This window comes from Primulina tabacum, chromosome 13 (assembly GCF_025594145.1).
Source record: "Primulina tabacum isolate GXHZ01 chromosome 13, ASM2559414v2, whole genome shotgun sequence".
Lineage (NCBI taxonomy): Eukaryota > Viridiplantae > Streptophyta > Magnoliopsida > Lamiales > Gesneriaceae > Primulina > Primulina tabacum.
In genome coordinates, this window is record NC_134562.1 from 26,311,050 (window position 1) to 26,330,907 (window position 19,858).

Genomic DNA, 19,858 nt, shown 5'->3' on the forward strand with positions numbered 1-19,858 from the left:
ACTGTTTTGTTGTTTATTTGATCTTCAACTAGATCAGCTGTGCTAAGTTCAGTCGGAGAACTGTGAGATATTTTGTAAACTAAGAGTTTCAGTTTTGACAGTGTTAAGTCCAAACTGAAGTGGGTCAGTACAAGTTTTTTATCTATCAAAATCTTTTAGTGCATATCCTATCCTTGTGATAGAAGGGGTGACGTATGAGTAATTAAAATCTCCGAACATCCATAAATCTTTGTGTGTTCTTACTTTATTTATTTATTCTATCTTTCAATCAGTTTATTTCCGCAACTGTTATCAATTAAACTGATTGTTATTGACTGACAAGATTCCTAGTTTCATTTTGTCACAAAACTGACACTTTATTCGAAAATATTCTAAAATCGTGAGTGTTTATTCAACCCCCTTCTAAACACATCTCAACCAATCAACCAATCCTAACAAGTGGTATCAGAGCACTTGAATCTTGTCTCAGAATACTCTTATTCACAAAACTGATCAACATGTCTTCATTTAATAAAATACCGATGTTTTCCAGAGAAGATTTTGACGACTGGAAAACCAGAATGCAGGCTCATTTAGCTGCACAAGATGACGACATGTGGTATGTCATTACTGAAGGTCCCATGAAGATCCTAAAAGCAAATACAACAGTTGTCATTACTAATGGGGCACCTCATCGCATAGAAAAGCCCAAAGAGGAATGTACAACTGAGGATAAGAGGAAATCCAACCTAGATAATGTTGCTAAGGATATCTTATATAAAACGCTTGATATAGTCATTTTGAGCAAAATCAAGATGTGCAAAACTGGCAAAGAGATATGGGAGAAACTGATCCAGCTGTGTGAAGGAAACGAGCAAACATAAGAGAACAAGCTATCAGTTGCTGTTCAGAAATTTGACAACATCAAGATGAAGGCTGGAGAATCCAAGCACGAATATGATGAGAGGATCAGTGGTATTATCAATGAACTGAATGCAGTTGGAAAAGTGTATTCAAACAAAGAAGTAGCACTGAAGGTGGTCAAAGGTCTTCCCAAAGAATGAGATGTCAAGACCATGGCAATGACAGGGTCAAAGGATCTTAACAAGGTCGAACTTCATGACTTGTTTGCTGATCTAAAGGCTTACGAGTTTGAACTACAAACCAGAGAAGGAGAACCTTCTACACCAACTGCCACAACTGCTTTAACTGCTTTCAGACTGGAACCAACTGGTTCAGTTGACAAATCTGATGATCAATTGAGCAATGATGCTATGTCATTGTTTGTCAAGAAATTTGGAAGCTTTATGAGGAGGAATCAAGGAAACTTCCAGAAGCAATATCAGAAAAATTAGTCTAAAGAAGAATCCTATACTTGCTACAACTGTGGCAAATCTGATCATTTCATAGCAGACTGTCCTAAGCCAAAGAAGGAGAGTCGAGGATCAACTGAAAAGGGAAAGAAGCTTTATGAGCACAGAAGAAGGACCAATGATGACAAGAAATCATCCAAAAAGAAACATGTAGTGCTTTTGGCTGAAGAGAGCAAATCTAAGTGGGAAGGAACTGAGAGTGACGAGTCAGAACCAGAAAGTCCAATCAGTTCAAGTGAAGATGAAGAGGAATTCAAGTGCTTAATGACAGATGATGTTGAACTGGAGTGAGCAAGTGAACATGTATTTGACTTCAACTCTCCTGATTTCACTCGTGAGGAACTCATTACCACATTGCATGACATGGTAAATGAGTATCACAAACTTGCTCGATCATTTGAGAACGTTAGAACTGAGCAAACTGAATCCAATGACAACAAAACAGACAGTGATGAGTCAGTTGAACTGTTGAGTCTAAAAAGGGAGATTTCAAATCAAAAAGCTGAAATGATTGAAAATCAATCTTTGATATGTCAGTTAAAAAACAGAAATTTCAAAACATACTGAACTGATTCAAGCTTGGAACAAGTCTTCAGTTGCATTGACTGAAATGCAGAATTCACAAAAATCAGTTGCTGATAAAGCTGGTTTAGGCTTTAACAGTCATGATGAAAATTCTGCAAGTGATACACAACCAAGGTTGAATGAAAACAAAGGCAAGTACATTACCTTTGTAAAATCAACTATGGTAAATGAATTCTCAGAACCAAGGAAACCAGATGTTCAATTGACTGAAATTAAGAACAAAGGCAAACTGTATGAAATTGGATATAGTTCTAAGAGTTCAACTGATTCAAGAAACTGGTCACCTAAACGATTCAGTTACAAAAATTAGTACTCAAGGAATGGCTATTACAATTGCTACAAATGTAAGCCAGTTCAGAAACGATATCAAAAGAACAGTCAGTTGAAAAAGGATATAAATCATACTGTTTCATCATCACATCACACACATATTGCCAAGAGTTCGAGAAAAACCATTTGGAACACATCAACTGGGAAGTCAGTTAGACTGGTCCAAGTCTGGATTTCTAAAAGACTAATCAGTTTAGGACCCAAATGAATATGGGTACCAAAATTATGTAATGTGTGTGATTGCAGGTAACAGGAACAACAAAGAATCAACTTGGTATCTAGACAGTGGCTGTTCACGGCATATGACAGGAGATGCAAATTTGCTATCTTAACTGATCAAATATACTGGACCAAACATCAGTTTTGGAGACAACTCAGAAGGTAAAACTATGGGTAAGGGTAAGCTTATCCATGGAAACTTTACAATTAAAGATGTTTTGCTAGTTGGGAATTTGAAGTATAACTTGATAAGCATCAGTCAGTTATGCAACAATAATTTCTCAGTTCAGTTTGACAGACACACTTGTTCAGTTAGAGAATTAACTGATGAGGTCAACATAACTGAAAATCGTTGTGGAAACATTTACAAAGTCAGTTGGACTGAACAACCTTATGCACCAGTTTGTTTCATTGCTTCCAAGTTTTCTAAAAATTGGTTGTGGCATAAGAGGTTGAACCGCTTAAACTTTAAATCTATTGCCTATCTGAGTAACCATGATCTTGTAACTGGTTTGCCCAAAATAGATTTTCAAAAGATAAAGTTTGTTCAGCATGTCAGTTTGGTAAACATGTAAGATCTTCATTCAAAAACAGAGGTTGTAAATCATCTTCCCGATGCTTAGAACTGTTACATATGGATCTTTTTGGTCCAATACCAGTCATGAGTTTAGGGGGAATGAAATACACCTTAGTAGTTGTAGATGATTTTTCAAGATTTACTTGGGTTATTTTTCTCAAATCCAAAGACCAAACTGCTACACAACTGATTAAGCTCTTCAAAAGACTATTAAATGAAAAATCAGTTGAGATTGATCGAATAAGGACTGACAGAGGGACTAAATTCATCAATCAAAATCTTTCAACTTTTTTAGAAAATACTGGAATCAAACATGAGCTCTCAGCATCTAGAACACCTCAGCAAATGGTGTAACTGAGAGAAGAAATCTGACCCTTAAAGAAGCTGCTAGAACAATGCTTGCTGATTCTGGTATTTCTCAAAGGTTTTGGGATGAAGCAGTAAACACTGGATGTTACACTCAGAACAAATCATGATTAATAAGAATCGTGTGAAAACACCATATGAGATCTGGCATGGAAGAAAAAGTGTGGTTTCTTATTTCAAAATATTTGGCTGCAGATGTTTTATTCTTAATAATGGTAAAAATCATTTAAAAGCCTTTGATGCTAAATCTGTGGAGGGAATATTTCTTGAATATTCTTAAGTTAGCAAATCATATAGAGTTTTTAATAAAAGTTTTATAATGTTGAAGAATCTATTCATGTTGTTTTTGATGAAATTGTGTTAACTGATAAGCCAACTGATCCAGTTGAGATAGTTGATGGTTTTACAGAGATCAGTTTGGATGATGATAATGAAGAAGAAAATCATATCAATAGAAATATCCTTCAAACACCTGAACTAGAAATACTAGATCAATCAGTTGAACAGGAACCTGCTCCTGATAATCAGTTGGTGGAGCAAACGGATGATATTCAGTTACCAACTGATACAGGTCCAGCTGAAAATGAAAACATTAAGTTGCCAACAAAAGCAGTTGCTTATATGGAAGCAACAAATACTGAGCTCAGATGGAAGAAATCACATCCTCCAGAATTGATGATAGGTAATCCATCTGACCCGGTAAGAACAAGAAATCAAATGATTAATTTATCCATTCATTCTGCTTTTGTCTCACAACTGGAACAAAAAAAAACTGTCGAAGCTCTTGCTGATCCTAACTGGATAAATGCAATGAAAGAGGAGCTAAATCAGTTTACCCATAACAATGTCTGGAACTTAGTTCCAAGCCAAGTTTGTAAAAAAATTATAGGTACAAAATGGGTATTCAGAAATAAACTGAACGAAGATGTTCAGTTGCATGCAACAAAGCAAGACTTGTAGCAAAAGGATATAGGAAGGAAGAAGAAATTGACTATGATGAAACGTATGCACCAGTTGCAAGACTGTAAGCAATCAGAATGTTCATTGCCTATGCTTCATTCAAGAACTTTAAAGTCTACCAAATGGATGTAAAAAGTGCATTTCCGAATGGTCAGTTGCAGGAAGAAGTTTATGTTGAACAACCACTAGGTTTTATCAATCACTATTTTTCTGATCATGTCTATCATTTGAACAAAGCTTTATATGGTCTTAAACAAGCTCCAAGAGCTTGGTATGAGACACTTTCAAAATTCTTAACTGATCATGATTTTAAGGTTGGATCAGTTGACAAGACCTTGTTCAAATTTTCTAAGAATGATCATATTTTTCTTGTGAAAATATATGTTGATGATATTATATTTGGGTCAACTAACCTCAAATTATGTGAGAAATTTGCCAAGTTAATGCAGGATAAATTTGAGATGAGTATGATGGGTGAACTGACATTCTTTCTCGGACTACAAGTGAAGCAACTGGAAACTGGTATTTTTATCAGTCAGACCAAATACACGAAGGAATTGCTCAAGAAATTTGGCATGGAAACATGTTCAGCTGCAAGTACTCCCATGAGTTCTTCAGTCAAACTGGACAATGATCAAGGGGGAATATCAGTTGAGACGACACTCTACAGAGGTTTAATAGGTTTATTATTGTACCTAACTGCTAGCCGTCCTGATATTGTATTTGATGTTTGCATGTGTGCTAGATTTCAAGCAAATCCTAAGCAATCGCATTTTTCAGTTGCCAAAATAATTTTAAAATATCTTAAAGGCACTCAAAATGTGGGATTATGGTACGCTAAAGACTCTTCTTTCAGTTTAGTTGGATATTCAGATGCAGATTATGCAAGATGTAAGCTAGATCGTAAAACAAGTGGATGTTGTCAGTTTCTAGGAGACAGACTGATCTCATGGTTCAGCAAGAAGCAAACATCTATAGCTACTTCCACAACTGAAGCAGAATACCTTGCTGCTGGAAGCTGGTGTGCCCAATTGCTCTGGATTCAGCAACAACTGAAAGATTATGGAGTTGATGCTAAAGAATCTCCCATATTTTGTGATAATACAAGCACAATTGCAATAACTTACAATCCAGTTCTTCATTCAAGGACCAACCACATTGATGTCAAGCATCACTTTATCAGAGATCATGCTCTGAAGAAAGCTATCAGACTGGAATATGTGTCAACTGAACAACAAGCTGCTGACATCTTCACCAAACCATTGCCAGAGACTAAGTTTTCTCACTTTCGCAATATACTTGTTTTAATTGATTTATCTTAATTATATCAGTTTTATTGCTGCTTTGTCAATTGCTGTTCATTCAGTTTGTCATTTATAATTTAAATTCCTATCAACTTATGCCAGTTTGACATTTATCAGTTATTATATTCAGTTCGTTAACTATTTATCAGCTGATAAAAGTTAAGTTTTGCAGAAAGATAAAGAGACAACAGCAATGATACAAAACAAGATTTCATTAAGAATGAAGTCGATACCATACAACATCACTCAGTTTACTTCCTACAACATCTTGCCAAACATTTAACCAATTAATCAGTTCATGGCAATGCAGTTCTCTAAAGAACTCTGAAGTAGAGATCTTCTCAAGCTGATGTCACTCTTTCCACAGCAGCACATGCATCAGATCTAGATCAGTGTCAAACTGTGAAATGTGAAAGACGTCAAAACGCCTGAATTACTTTCTTGCTATAGCTCTCTGCTTGGTAGTAGGAACTGAACCGTGTCGTCGAATAGGGTGGAGATCTTGAACTTTAACCCAAGAATACATGACCTTCATCCAGACGTATTCTTCAATGGTTTTCTTCGGAGTTTCCAGATGAGGAAGTGTCCTTTGTGTAACTAAGCTACATTTAATAATGAAGAAGATAAAGAGACTCAAGTTAATTGAAACGTCTTTTGACTTACTTAGACTGAGTTTTTCTTACCCTTTCTTTTAATTATATGCATTTATTGAGGGGAAATGTCGATTTGAAAAGTTAAATGAGAAGACAATAGTCAGTTGGTCTTCAACTGAACTGACTAAGTTTTCAACTGGTCATTCAGCTGCTGATCTAACTGATCATCTCCGATAAGTTAACTAATAAATCGAATAATATTCTTTATTAAATGATGTGACTGTTTGTCGAAGCATTAATTGCTGTCTTTCAACAAATAGTATTTTGGAACGTGGACCCACGTAATCCATGAATACTCTACACACGTTTTTACCACACGTACACAAGTTTTTAATTCAAATTTTCCTGGACTGACATGTGTCCAATAATTTGAACAGTCACTTACATCAGTACTATACCCACTCCATTTCAGGTTTTCTCCTTACGCTTAATTCAAATTTACAGAGCAAAAACAAATTCAAGTTTTCTTTCTCGCAGAAAAACATTCAATCAAATGGCAAATCAGATCCCAGCTCATGTCATGAACGCAATGGCAATCAACTTTGACTCAGTTATGACTGTATCAGATGAAGCTGTGAAGAACATCTTCATCAAACTGGAAGCAGCTGGACTGAAACAATTTTTGGGATTATCTTCCCAAGAAATCTATACTAAAGAAATTCAGGATCTCTATGCTAACGGCTATGTCACTACAACCGGCAGTATCGCAACTACTGTAAATGGTCAGCTACTTATCATTGACGAGGATTTCTTCTGCAACCTATTTCAACTGCCTACTGATGGGCTAGTTAATCTCTATGAAGTAAATGCATATGATGTTAAGGAGATGCAAACCCTTCTTTCTGCTGATGGTCGGAAAATCAAAGTTTCCGATCCCAAGAAGGAGCTGAAGCCAAAGGTGCAACTTCTGGCAGATATCGTAGCCAAAGGGCTTTTAGCAAAGGCTGGATCCTTTGCTGCACTTACTCTTGAAAAATTTCAAGCTATGACTGCTATCATGGCTGGTCGGAGAATGAACTGGAAGAACATAATTTTCAACATCTTGAGTAATATGTTTCAATTGTCCAAGAAATATTAAGAAATAAAACAAACACAACAAGCTCAATAACACTCCCGAAAAATATTTTGTCTAGGTTCGTTTTTGAAAATATTGTTCGAACCCTCAAAAAGTCCTCCAAATCGTTAAAATTTGTGTACCGGCTAAAAATATAATCTGACGGATAAAAATACCCAACCAATGCCCATTTTCAAAAATCATACTTAAAAAAACTTCATATTAAATAATTTAAAATAATTATTCAATAAAAATATTTTTCCTGAATATTCCTGGTCTCCGTTCCTCGTTCGAGCACGAAATTCAACTTAGAATCCTAATGCATGAAACTTTAAATAAACCATGAATTAAAACACAAATTCATGAAATAAATATGCATTTAATGCATTAAAACAATTTAATAAAATACAAAAGAAATTTAATAACTTGCATGCATGTGGTTTACGTGAACCTTCAAATTTTCGGGACGTTACAATATTTTTCCTCAATTATTCCCGGTCTACGTTCCTCGTTCGAGCGCGAAAAACTACTAAAAGTTCTTATGCATGAAACTTTAATAAACCAAGAAATAAAACATACGTTAATGCAATAATACTGTAATAAAATAATTAAACACATATTTTGTAAAACCCTAGAATGCATGCAGTCAGGTTACGTAGTTCGAATTTTATAGACCTTTCATTTAATTTCTGCTTAGTCCTGGCCAGTGCGGTTATAGGTTGTTTTACTTCGGTTTTTGTTTTAGAACATTCTATTCAAATTATATTTTGATATAAACTGTTGTCTGAGTTTTTCGGATGTCCTATTTGCGGGAAGTTAATGCTAAAAATTTTCTAGGTCTAAAGGTCCATTTTAAAGTATTTTAAACTCTTTTTTCGCTGCAGCTTTAAATCAAATAATTATTGTTTGATAATTAATAGTCATTAAAGTAAATGGGCCTCACATAAAATGAGTGTAGCGGTGAGTAGAGTCGAATCCACAAGGAACGGTAGATTTATTTCTTTCGAGAAAATACAATAAAAAGATGGATATTTTCGGATAAGAGCTAACTAAAATATTAAAACTAAAATTAGTAGCAAGGAAAAATAATGAATTGAAAGAAAATTAAATAACCAAAATGAGTATACTAAAAGAAGAAATTCAATCTTAACAAATTTCGATTCAAGTGAATTCCATATTCAGTTGTATCACTTGTCATTAGCTAACAAATTATTTATTCACGCAGTTCCAAATAATTAACTTTAGAATTATAGAGATAGCAGCTAAAATTCTTGTATTCTTCTAATTTAATTGATCAAACCCAACATCCAGTCAAAACTTATCACTATATATTAACTGGGCACGATAGCATTCCACACTAATTAATTAACGATAGCATTTTCGTTTTGTAAAAACAGTTAATCCTAAAATCTAACAACTGAGATAGTTTCAATTTATAAATTTAGTTTCGTCGATTTATTTATATTAAATATGTTATGATAACACAACACACCTAATGTAATGCTTGAAGTAATATCACAATTTGTTTTGGGGCGCCATACCTAATCTATCGCTACTCATGTGCCAATCGTTCATGACGATTACGGATCACTAAATTCATGGATAGCAGCAGAAAATTATATATCGAATAAAATTGTCAGATTAATCAACATGCAACTTTCATATAAATAAATCATAAATCAAAAAATACTTAAACAAAACAAGAATACTAAATTAAAGAGCAAAAAAGCCTCACAATACTAAAATTAAATAGTAAAAATATCTCTTGAATCAAATTAAAAACTTATCCTAGAGTTCTTGAGAAGAGATAAAAAATTTATACGCCTATTTGTGTTTCACATTGAAGAGAGTTAGGGAGAAGAGAGAATTCTATCTATTTTATGCCTGTCCTTCTTTTCTTCACCTATAGACCATTAATTGGGCAAAAAGGAAAAGCTCATTAACCAAAGAAAACCTAATATATAAAATATATCAAAAAAAGAATTAATTGGGCAAAAGGGAAAAGCTCAACAACTTCTCTCTCCAAGAATTATTTTTAAGTCAAATATCATAATTATGACTCTAAATTTGGCATAATATTCACAAATTTCGAGATTCACTCAATGAAATTCTGTCAGGTTCAGTTTCACATACAACAGAAGAACTAGTCACAAGACGTGATCATGCCTTGTTCATGAACTTCTTATGTTTTTGTCTTTCTTTCACAACTTTATTTGACAACTTCAAATGTGATAAATCACTTATGTAGCTCAAATTTGCTATAAGACCATAAAATTTCTTCAAATAAAATAACATCAAATAATTTCTTCAAATAAGGCACGGCTACTGCAGGGAAGATCTAGTTGATGTGGCCGCTGTTTGTAAACTTTCTCATATGTGGACGGAAGCATTGATGCTGTTAGTCGCTAGATACAGGTTTGAAAGTGCAACTAATTTCTATGTTTCTTCGGTATAATTAGTGTGCACTTCAAAATAGTTGATGCTATCAAATTTCTCCAAATTTGGTGCAAATTGTCTTATTTGGCTAGGGACTCTCGAAATTCAGTCAAAAAAAGGATTCTAATATTTTCGTTTAATAGTAAACGAAATGATCTCTCAACTTGAAAGGCTTGATACATGGCTATCGATGCTACAATATTCCCAGGATGTTTGATGTTTGCATGGAAAATTGGAAATAAAGTAGTAGAACGATGAAATTCTAGCTGGAAAGAATTTAATTAGACTAAATTATTTTTAATATAAAGTATGGATTGTTCACACCGATGACTTTAAATTCATTTGCGTTTACGTGGATGAATTTAATTAATGCGTGTTTTCAATTCAATCATATTTATTTAAGCATTTATACGTTTAATCTTGATATATTCACATGTACTTAAAACCAAAAATACAAAAACTTGTATAGGACGGTCTCACGGGTCGTATTTTGTGAGACAGATATCTTATTTGGGTCATCCATGAAAAATTATTACTTTTTATTGTGAATATCGATAAGGTTGACACGTCTCAAAGATAAAGATTCGTGAGAGCGTCTGACAAGAAACCTACTCAACCAAAAAATAATGGACAGAGCTCTCCAATGACGATAAAATATTTCACATTGTCCCGTGAATAAAATTTCAAAATATAACACTGATTTGGTTCCCAAAAATGATAGAAACACGACATATTTCTATTGCTAAACGAGATTTCGCTGCGATACACGAGGTGAGGATCACCCGTCTCCTTAAAATCATCGGATCATATGAACCTGACAACTTTTATTTGGCCCACCGATGTATTATGGATCTAAGTACCTAGTTTTGATCGTGTTGAAGCATAGACAAAAGCCGATAACACGTAGGACACAAACACTTTGACGCTTAATAAGTAGACGAGGACCATAAGAAAATCAGGCCATACAAACGATCTTACAATTCTACTGTCATCTGCAAAAATGTCATACGCAGCAAGACTGAATCTTTGCACACTCTTGGACAAATTTTGACTTTACATATAATGGACAGAAACCGTGATTGAGAGATTATCAAGAGACTCTCGAGCTACTAGTTCACACGTGATACATTTACATAACATTATACCCGGTTGTCGTTGAAACCGGTTGCCTCAGAAGCAGGTAAAGTTCATGGCCCCCTTCAGGTATCGACTTTTTTCCCAGAAATCTTGCCATCAGCTTTAGTTTTTTGGGATTTGTAGTGACCTTGTTTTTCATGCCTGCACGATAGAATAAAATGATACTGATACTCCACTACTTTGTAAATTATTTATTTGATATGATACCTCAAAATCTTCTTCTCCTTGTATCTCATGATGACATTTTCTTTACCGTCCAACCGCGTGTTGTCTGAATCAAATGAGCCATTTGAAAGTTTCGGTTCAGGAAACCTTGGAGCTATTTCATCGTCCTTGCTTTCAGAATCAGTGCTTTCACCAGTCGTTCTTGAGACAGAGAACGATGTTGAGTAAGATAGTTTAGTTGGATGCTGACTATATTTACTCGTTGGATAGCGATGAACTTTGTCAGAAAAATCAAAATCTGTGGTGACATCATAGGATTGCTGCATAAGGTATGAAGAGGAAGAAGGCCTTGATGCATCCTGCTATAACAAAACAGCGTAGGGAAGAAAACCGGCAATGCTTAATGACGAAAGTGATAAAACCGAACTAAGAAAATGTACAATCCACCCCAGAAATATTCAATTTCAGGGAAGCCGATTCTTACCTTGGTCGTGCTTGCACAGCTACTATTAAATTTACTAGTTGCTGAATGTTCCTTAGATATGTAGCAATCTGTGCATTTGGCGCCAACTTGTGTTCCAGCTATCTCTTGCTGATCATTTCCAAAGATTTCTTCAAAGTTCCGGAATGTCAAATCAACATCAGGTATGTTGACATCGTCAAAACATCGCATTTCATCACAAACTCCGAGGTCTTGCATGTTTTGAAGCCAAATCTGCAGAATTCAGGCATACAAGATTCGTATTAAGAGGAATGACTTGAATATAATTATTCTTCGAGAAAGTGACAAATCCTCGTTTCATCACCAGTTCTTGAAGTACAAAGTACTATTTCGTTTTCGGCCAAAATACTCTATGCAGATGAGTATATACAGAACAGAAAAACGAGAAGCAATGAGAAAACCTCGCTGTTATGAGCATCAGTTTTGCATTGCCAAAATGACTCTCCGTGAATGGGACTTTCAGTACTTGTCAATTGATCCAACTGTGAGAAGGACATCAGAAAGGGCTCCTCTGTCGTTTCTTCGTCAAGATTCGCCATATTCTGATTGTTGGTATGCACACCAAGGTGATCCTCGGCATGATTACCCAGAGTTTTATGCACTTTCCGATTCCCATCATATTCGAATGATAATCCATCCGTTCTATCTTTGACATGTACTAAGCGTGAATCATCGCTGCCCTTGGCAAGCTTCCTCTCTAAATCCACGATTTGTTGCAGAATCGAGCACGTAGTTTGTTGCCTAATTTCGTCTTTAAGTACCTGCAAATAGGATTTCACAACCGTACAGTTCAACTACTAATTCATAGCATGAAAAAGAGTAACAATCATCTAAAACTATAAAATGCAAGAGGGCGAAAAATGGCATACCATTTTTCCTCGAATATTTGATCCCTCTTCAAACGGCACTTTTCGGGCATTTGAAGTGGCAACAACGCCCGAATCAACGCTAATTGATGACGAATAAACCGACTGGTCATCTTTATCGCCTAACTTACTCTCCAACTGATTCAAATCGAAACCCCAGAGAACGGCTAAATCTTTGGCTGAAGGGCACCCCACATAACTTCTAATCACTCTTTTCCTGTGCCGTGAAGAAACGCGATGACTGCCAGAATCACAACTATGGCACATGAACATCTGATGGTCAACACACCGAACGCGTGCTGCTCGATTTCTGCATGACTCGCACACGAGAGTTCGGGGATGCCGATATGAAAGAGCATTGGCCGAGTGAACCTTGGCATCACAAGAGAGGCAAAGATGTGCTGAATCTGCCTTACAGTACACAATTGGCCTTAATGACTTACAAAACTCACAAACCTTTTCCATCCCCGTGATTTTTCGAGGTCAAAATCAACCATGGGAGGAAGCAAGTGTTTCTCTAGCCAAAATTATGTCCCGATTTACCAGAACAGAAAAAAGTCTGAAAAATTCACCAAGATTTGGAAAAATCAGGAAACCGTTAAGCAGAAAAAGATAAGCTGCAACGAGGGAAGACCTTAATCAAGACCTCAAATCAAGAAAAGGGGAAAATCTAATCATAACCAACTAACCAAGTGAAACTACAAATCTCATCAGAAACATTTTCATTGATTAATTATAAACACAAACCATCATACTACTTGTATAACTACATATGCACAATCACCAAATCCCAGTAAGAATTGATGACTGATACTCAAAACAAGAAACAGAAAACAGGTCACAGAGCACAAAAAAAACTAACCGTTGATCAGACACACTCCAAACAAAGAACTTTCTTGAATCAGCTGAAACTCAGAAACCCTTTAATGAAAAAGAAAGAGAGAGAGTCACAACTCACATGAATGAGTCAGTACATACGTATATGAGTTGAAGTAAAAAGAAAGGGGCATTAAGGTTTTGGCGTGGGATGTTTGCCATTATGTTATCTACTTTCTCTCTCTACCGCATTTTCGCTTCTCTCTCTATCTTTTCGGAGGAACTTTTTGATGACGTGGGCAGTTAGGACTCGGCGTAATCCTGCGTGGAAGGAGGGTAAGTGTTATCTTGCGGCTGTGTGACAGCAAAGCCTCTGATCCAAATAGTTGGCGGATGCAGCCAATTAAAACGAGCCACGTAGGCCAAAGGATTGCCTAAATTATGGGGAACTACTGGGAAAAAAATGGGATTTCTTAATTTTTTGCTCAAAAAGGGTATTTATTTGTCGGTGTGCATGTAGCGTATATATAATATATCAGAACCGTGGGTACACACATATTTAAAAAATTTAGAGTTAATAATTTGGTAAAAGTTTGTATGAGATGGTCTCACGGGTCGTATTTTGTGAGATGAACATCTTATTTGGTCATCCATGAAAAAATATTACTTTTTATGCTAACGCTGCGTTTGGTTGGGGGATAAGATAGGTTTATGAATTTTTAACCCACATAATCTCATATTTGGTAAGATTATTATTTAACCAAGTCAATCTCTCCTATGAATGATTATGCTATATTAACTGAGATAAAATAATCACTCCTCATCCCCCTAGAATTATTTATCCTACTCTTAATCCATCATATTTTTCCAATTTTACCATTTTCCTAAATCCTAACTCGCCACCACTTCCCTCCACCGACTGCCCACCAACCGCCAACCGACCACCCTGCAGCCCGCCGACCTCCGCCGCCACCCCCACCGCCACCGCCTCCGGCCAGCCGACCGCCTCACCGCCGGCAATCAAACCGCCGGCTGACCACCACCGCCGCAAAAGTGGAAGGGCAATTTTGTCAATTCATCAATAGATTATTAATTATATCATTCTTAACAATCATACCAAACATACCAAACATAATATTATTTTATCATTATCTATTTCAATCATTTTTTTATCATTTCTCTCTTAATCATTTTATAATTTTATCCTCCAACCAAACGTAGCCTAAGAGTATTACTTTTTATTGTGAATATTGATAGGGTTGACCCGTCTCACAGATTAAGATTCGTGAGACCGTCTCACAAGAGATCTACTCAATAATTTTATGTAAAAAAAATAGAAATTATAGTAAATGTTATAGATAAAGTATTGTAGATGATTATTGAGATAAAATTTATATTTTATCATTATATCAACTATTTAATCTGTAAATATACTATATAAATAAATATCTCCAACGATTAATAAAGTATTTCAAGTCATTGTCTCTTCTCTACATTCTTTACTATTCACAATATGTTATCAGCACGAACGATATTCAAGGCAAATCTCGTAAATAATTATTCTTATTATCGATGCTCTCGAAGTGACACAAATTCTAAATTATATCGATGTTCCTGAAGAACACAATTTTAATTTTATATTAATATTCTTGAAGAGTACAACTTCATACTTTATGTTGACGCTCTTGAAGCATCACAACTTTTATTTTACATGAATGCTCCTGAAGTAGCATTACTTTAGTTTTGCATTGATGTCCGTGGAGCGAGACGATATTATTTTTAATCTACAAGATCTATTATTGAAATAAGATCTTTGATTTAAAATATTAAATTTGTCAATATTATTGAAGAATATCGTTAAAAACTTGTATATGTTTGAAATATATGTATAATATATTAATTTGTTCAAGTTGATTCTTACGATTCTAATATAATCTTTAGAATTAATTTGATCTAACAACTCGATTTTAAATTATAACTCATTCTCGTATTGATAGGGAATACGAATGAAAAACATAAATGCATACAGTTTTGTTAATTTTTCTCTTTTATTTTCTTTCTTAAAATACTAGACGATTTTGTAACGTAATAAAGAAATAAAGGGAAGTCATTTTAACTGTTATTTACAGACTTGAGTTTATAAGATAGATTTCCATTTATTGTTTCCTTAATTTTTATTGTACAAATAACTTTCTTAGATAATTTTGTTCATCTTTTATAAAATTGTCTTTGGACTACTGTTATATGTACGATGTTAACTTAAGAGTATATATTAATATTTATTACCTTTTTCTTGTTTTTCATCGGCATGTTTATAATATTTTAAAAATATTATCACTCTAATTTAGGTTTTGATTTCTTCTTATAATAGTTGTAATGGAAAAAAATACGAAACTTGAATTTTAAGCACTTTACTTGACTGGAAAAAAAAATTTTTATCATGGATTTTGGATGCCGAACTCCACCTTGTCTCTATGAACTTAGGGGAAACAATGAAAGAAAGAAATTAAATGTTCCAACAGGATTGTGCAAAAACACTCATTTTTCTTTGTCATCATCTCAATGATGGGTTGAAAATCGAGTATCTTACTGTGAAAAATCCACGAGAACTTTAGAAAAATTTAAAAGAAAGATTTGACCATTAGAGAGACTATAGTTCCCTTAAGAGCTTGATATGAATGGATGCATCTATATTTACAAGATTTTAAGTTTGTAAGTGATTATAACTATGCACTATCAAGACAAGTTCCACACTAATACTTTGTGGAGAGAAAGTAACCGATCAAGATATGTTAAAAAAAGATATTCTCCACTTTTCATGCATCAAACGTGCTCCTGCAGCAGCAATATCGTGAATGTGAATTTCAAAGGTACTCTGAACTCATCTCGTGCTTACTAGTTGTGAACAAAACAATGATCTGCTCAAGAAAAATCACCAAATGCGTCCAACTGGATCCACACCATTTCTTGAAGCAAATGGAATTACATTTCTTAAAGAATATGAAATTGCATTTCCTGAAGCAAATGTAAATTCAACTCAAAATAATAACAATTGAAGCAAACGTGGGCATGAGCGTGGGTTTGGACGTGGGCGTGGTCAAAGAAGATACTATTAGCAACAAAATGGAAAGAAACATAAAACAAGTCACCAGTGGTGTAATTCCAATAATGAAGAAGCAAAGAAGAAAAGTTCCACAGTTTGTGAAAAAAATTGTTATAGATATGGAGTGGAAGAGCATTAGTCTCATACCTATCATACAACATAGCATCTTATGAATCTCAACCAAAACTAAATCAAGGAAAAGGAAAAATGGAGACAAATTTTGTAGCCAATGATGATCCAATTGATATAATTCACTTAGATGTCTCTGATATCTTTGCTCATCCAAATTGAAAATATAGATCATTTTGTTGGTGATTGTGTGTTAGAAAACAATGAAAAATTGTTTTTTATGGTCTTTTTGCTACTTTGGATTTCTATTATTTTTAGGTTATCGTGGTCTCATTTTTATTATGAAATTCAGTTCATGTTTATGATTTGTCGTGAAAGTTTATTTTGTTATTAAATAAATTTTTTTATTATTATGCACTGAAATATTTCCTTTGAAAGTCGTACATATTATTTATCATATTTATCTTATCGAGTTATATTTTATTTTAGATTAATGATGAAATTTCATGATGAATGCTTAGCGAATAATGGTATAACACATACAATTCTTCAAAATAAAAGGTATTTTTGGAGTTAACATTAGATGAAAATATTGTTACAAGAATATCGGGTGCATCAAAAATTATTGAAGGCTATGGAAAGACAAAATTATTTTACCAAATGATACAAGCCTATGCATTGAAAATGCTCTATATGCTAACAAACCTAATAGAAATTTTCTTAGCTTTAAATATATCTGCCGAAATGGATACCATATTGTAATATTTAATGAGAATAATATTGAATACCTTTGCATAACATCTATTATATCTGGCCAGAAGCAGATAAAAGAAAAATTATGTGCAATCTCTTCTGGAATGTATTTTACAATAATAAAAACATCTGAAGCAAATATTGTCACAAACCAGAAGTTTGTTGACCAACAAAGCTTCAAATTATGGCATGATTGACTTAGTCATCTTGGGCAGCAATGATGTGCAAAATAATAATTAACTCACATGGACACTATCTAAAGAACCAGAAGATTTTTTAAGCAATGATTATCCATGTGCAGCTTGTTAACAAGGCAAAATAATTATTAGATCTTCTCCTACAAAAGTTGATATTGAAATCTCAACCTTCTTGGAGAGAATTTATGGGGATATTTGTGGGCCTATATAACCCACCATGTGGACCATTTCAATATTTCATAGTATTGATTCATGCGTCTGCTAGATGGTCACATGTTAGTTTACTTTCAACTTAAAATATATCATTTTCTAGATTACTTGCACAAATTATTAAATTACGAGCTCAATTCCCAGATCATTCAATCAAGAATTTCGTTTTAATAATGCTGTTGAATTTAAAGCGCAGACATTTATTGACTATTGTATGTCAATAGAGATTTCAGTTGAGCATTTAGTTGCCCATGTTCATACACACAAAATGACTTAGCAGTATCATTTATTAAGCGTTTGTAATTAATTGATAGACCATTACTGATGAGAACAAAACTTTTATTATCTGCGTGGAGCCATGCCATAATACATGATGCATCATTGATTCATATAAGCCCAACTAATTATCACCAATATTAATTCTTAAAACTTTCTTATAGTCGAGAACCCGACGTTTCTCACCTTTGAGTATTTGATTGTGTATTACAAGTGCCTCTCCCACCTACACAACGAACCAAAATTGGTCCACAACGTAGACTTGAGATTTATGTAGAATAAGATTTACAATCTATTATTATATATTTAAAACCTTTAACATGAGACTTGTTTACTGCGATATTTGCAGATTGCCACTTTGATAAGTTGGAATTTCCAAATCTAGGAGAATAAAGTTATATCTTGAGGAGCAACAAAAGGTTTCTTGGAATGAGAAAACATTATCTCATTATGTCTTCGAAATAATCAATGTGAGCAAGAAGTCGAAATAATCATTCACTTGCAAAGAATTGTAAATTAATTGCCAGATGTTTTTGTTAATACAAAGAATATGATAATAACATATTCATTTAGAGAATGCCCCTATAAAAATTGATGTCCCCGTAGGACCAGCTATTATTCAACCTTAAAATGAATCTAAAATACGCCATAAGTGTGGTCGACCAATTTGTTCTAGCGATACAGTACCTCGAAAAAGAAAGGTACTATAGAAATAAAATTCAAAAGCTCCAAAAGAAGCAATCTTGAATGATATAGCAAGAGAAATCTATGAACTAAACTTGGATAATATTATTCCCGAAGAATCACATTCTTATTAGAAAAAAATGAAATTTCAACAAATTATATATCTTATCGAAAATTGTGGGATCAAAATAATACAATTGTTGACAATATGTTTATTCTAAATATCACCCTTGACATCATACATAATGAAGACCTAGAAGCACAATCCATTAAAGATTGTCAACAAATAGATGATTAGCCAAAATTGAAGGAGGTTATACAGACTGAATTATACTCACTAAAAAAAATAAAGTGTTTGGACTCATAGTTCGAACACCTGAAAATGTAATACAAGTAGGATACAGATGGTTTTTGTACGAAAGATGAATGAAAATGATGAAATTGTAATATACAAGGACCGAATCGTTGCCCAAAGTTTCTGGTAGATACCTATAATTGACTATGATGTAACTTATTTCCTCGTGATGGATGCCACTACTTTTCGATTCCTAATCAGTTTAGCAGTATCAAAAAGTCTTGATATGCGACTTATGGATGTGGTAACTGTTTATCTTTGTGGTTCACTTGATATATATGTATGTGTATATATGAATGTCTCTTAAAGACTCAAACTATTGAAGAAAATGGTGAATCATCCAAGATTATGTTATCAATAAAACTGCATAAGTCATTATATGGATTAAAGCAATCTGGGCGTATGTGCTACAATTGTCTTAGTGAATATTTTTTGAAAGAAGGGTACATAAATAATACTATTTGTCCATGCATTTTTATAAAAAGGACAGATGAGGGTTTCACAATTGTGACAGTATATGTTGATGATCTAAATCTTATTGGAACTCCAGAAGAGCTTACTAAAACTGTCAATCACTTGAAAAATGAGTTTGAGATGAAAGATTTACGAAAGACAATTTTGTCTCAGATTTCAAATTGAACATTTACAAGAGAGAATATTTGTTCATCAATCATCATATACAAAAAACATATAAAAGCTCTTTTATTTGGTAAAGTCACAACCAAATCATAAATTTTTGTTCGATTATTTGATGCTAACAAAGATACTTTTCGACCACTTCAAAATGGAAAAAAAAAATCGTTGGCCCAGAAGTATCATATCTAAGCCTTTATTTGATGCTATTTGCACTCACGTGAAAGCTTTACTGAAAAGAAAAATGTTTCTGTCA

The 19,858-nt window shown here is 34.0% G+C and overlaps 1 protein-coding gene across 6 annotated transcripts; it reads right to left on the reverse strand.

Annotated features, from left to right (window-relative positions):
- Positions 1-10,742: 10,742 nt before the first annotated feature.
- On the reverse strand, positions 10,743-13,634 carry LOC142523020 (putative zinc finger protein At1g68190). Of its 6 annotated transcripts, none has more exons than XR_012814572.1 (6): positions 13,369-13,632; positions 12,510-13,065; positions 12,042-12,401; positions 11,586-11,853; positions 11,181-11,537; positions 10,743-11,114 (listed from the first exon to the last, which is right to left on the reverse strand). XR_012814572.1 is itself a non-coding variant. In XM_075626658.1 (6 exons), the coding sequence occupies exons 2-6, from the start codon at positions 12,969-12,971 to the stop codon at positions 11,036-11,038; spliced, it is 1,452 nt and encodes a 483-aa protein (XP_075482773.1). In that variant the 5' UTR covers positions 12,972-13,065; positions 13,465-13,631; the 3' UTR covers positions 10,743-11,035. The 6 variants fall into 6 exon arrangements, 5 of the variants coding, with proteins under 5 accessions (XP_075482773.1, XP_075482771.1, XP_075482772.1 ...); XM_075626658.1 differs by having other exon boundaries at positions 11,181-11,500; positions 11,623-11,853; positions 13,465-13,631; XM_075626656.1 differs by having other exon boundaries at positions 11,181-11,500; positions 11,623-11,853; positions 13,369-13,631.
- Between the last annotated feature and the right edge of the window lie 6,224 nt (positions 13,635-19,858).

What these genes read in the sequence shown, in the direction of transcription:
- LOC142523020 (XM_075626658.1), bottom strand. Translation starts at nt 12,971, where the DNA reads ATGGAAAAGGTTTGTGAGTTTTGTAAGTCATTAAGGCCAATTGTGTAC. An exon ending in CAAATATTCGAGGAAAAATG is followed by an intron (nt 12,402 to 12,509) that starts GTATGCCATTTT and finishes TCCTATTTGCAG; the next exon opens with GTACTTAAAGACGAAATTAG. An exon ending in CTGATGCTCATAACAGCGAG is followed by an intron (nt 11,854 to 12,041) that starts GTTTTCTCATTG and finishes TGAATTCTGCAG; the next exon opens with ATTTGGCTTCAAAACATGCA.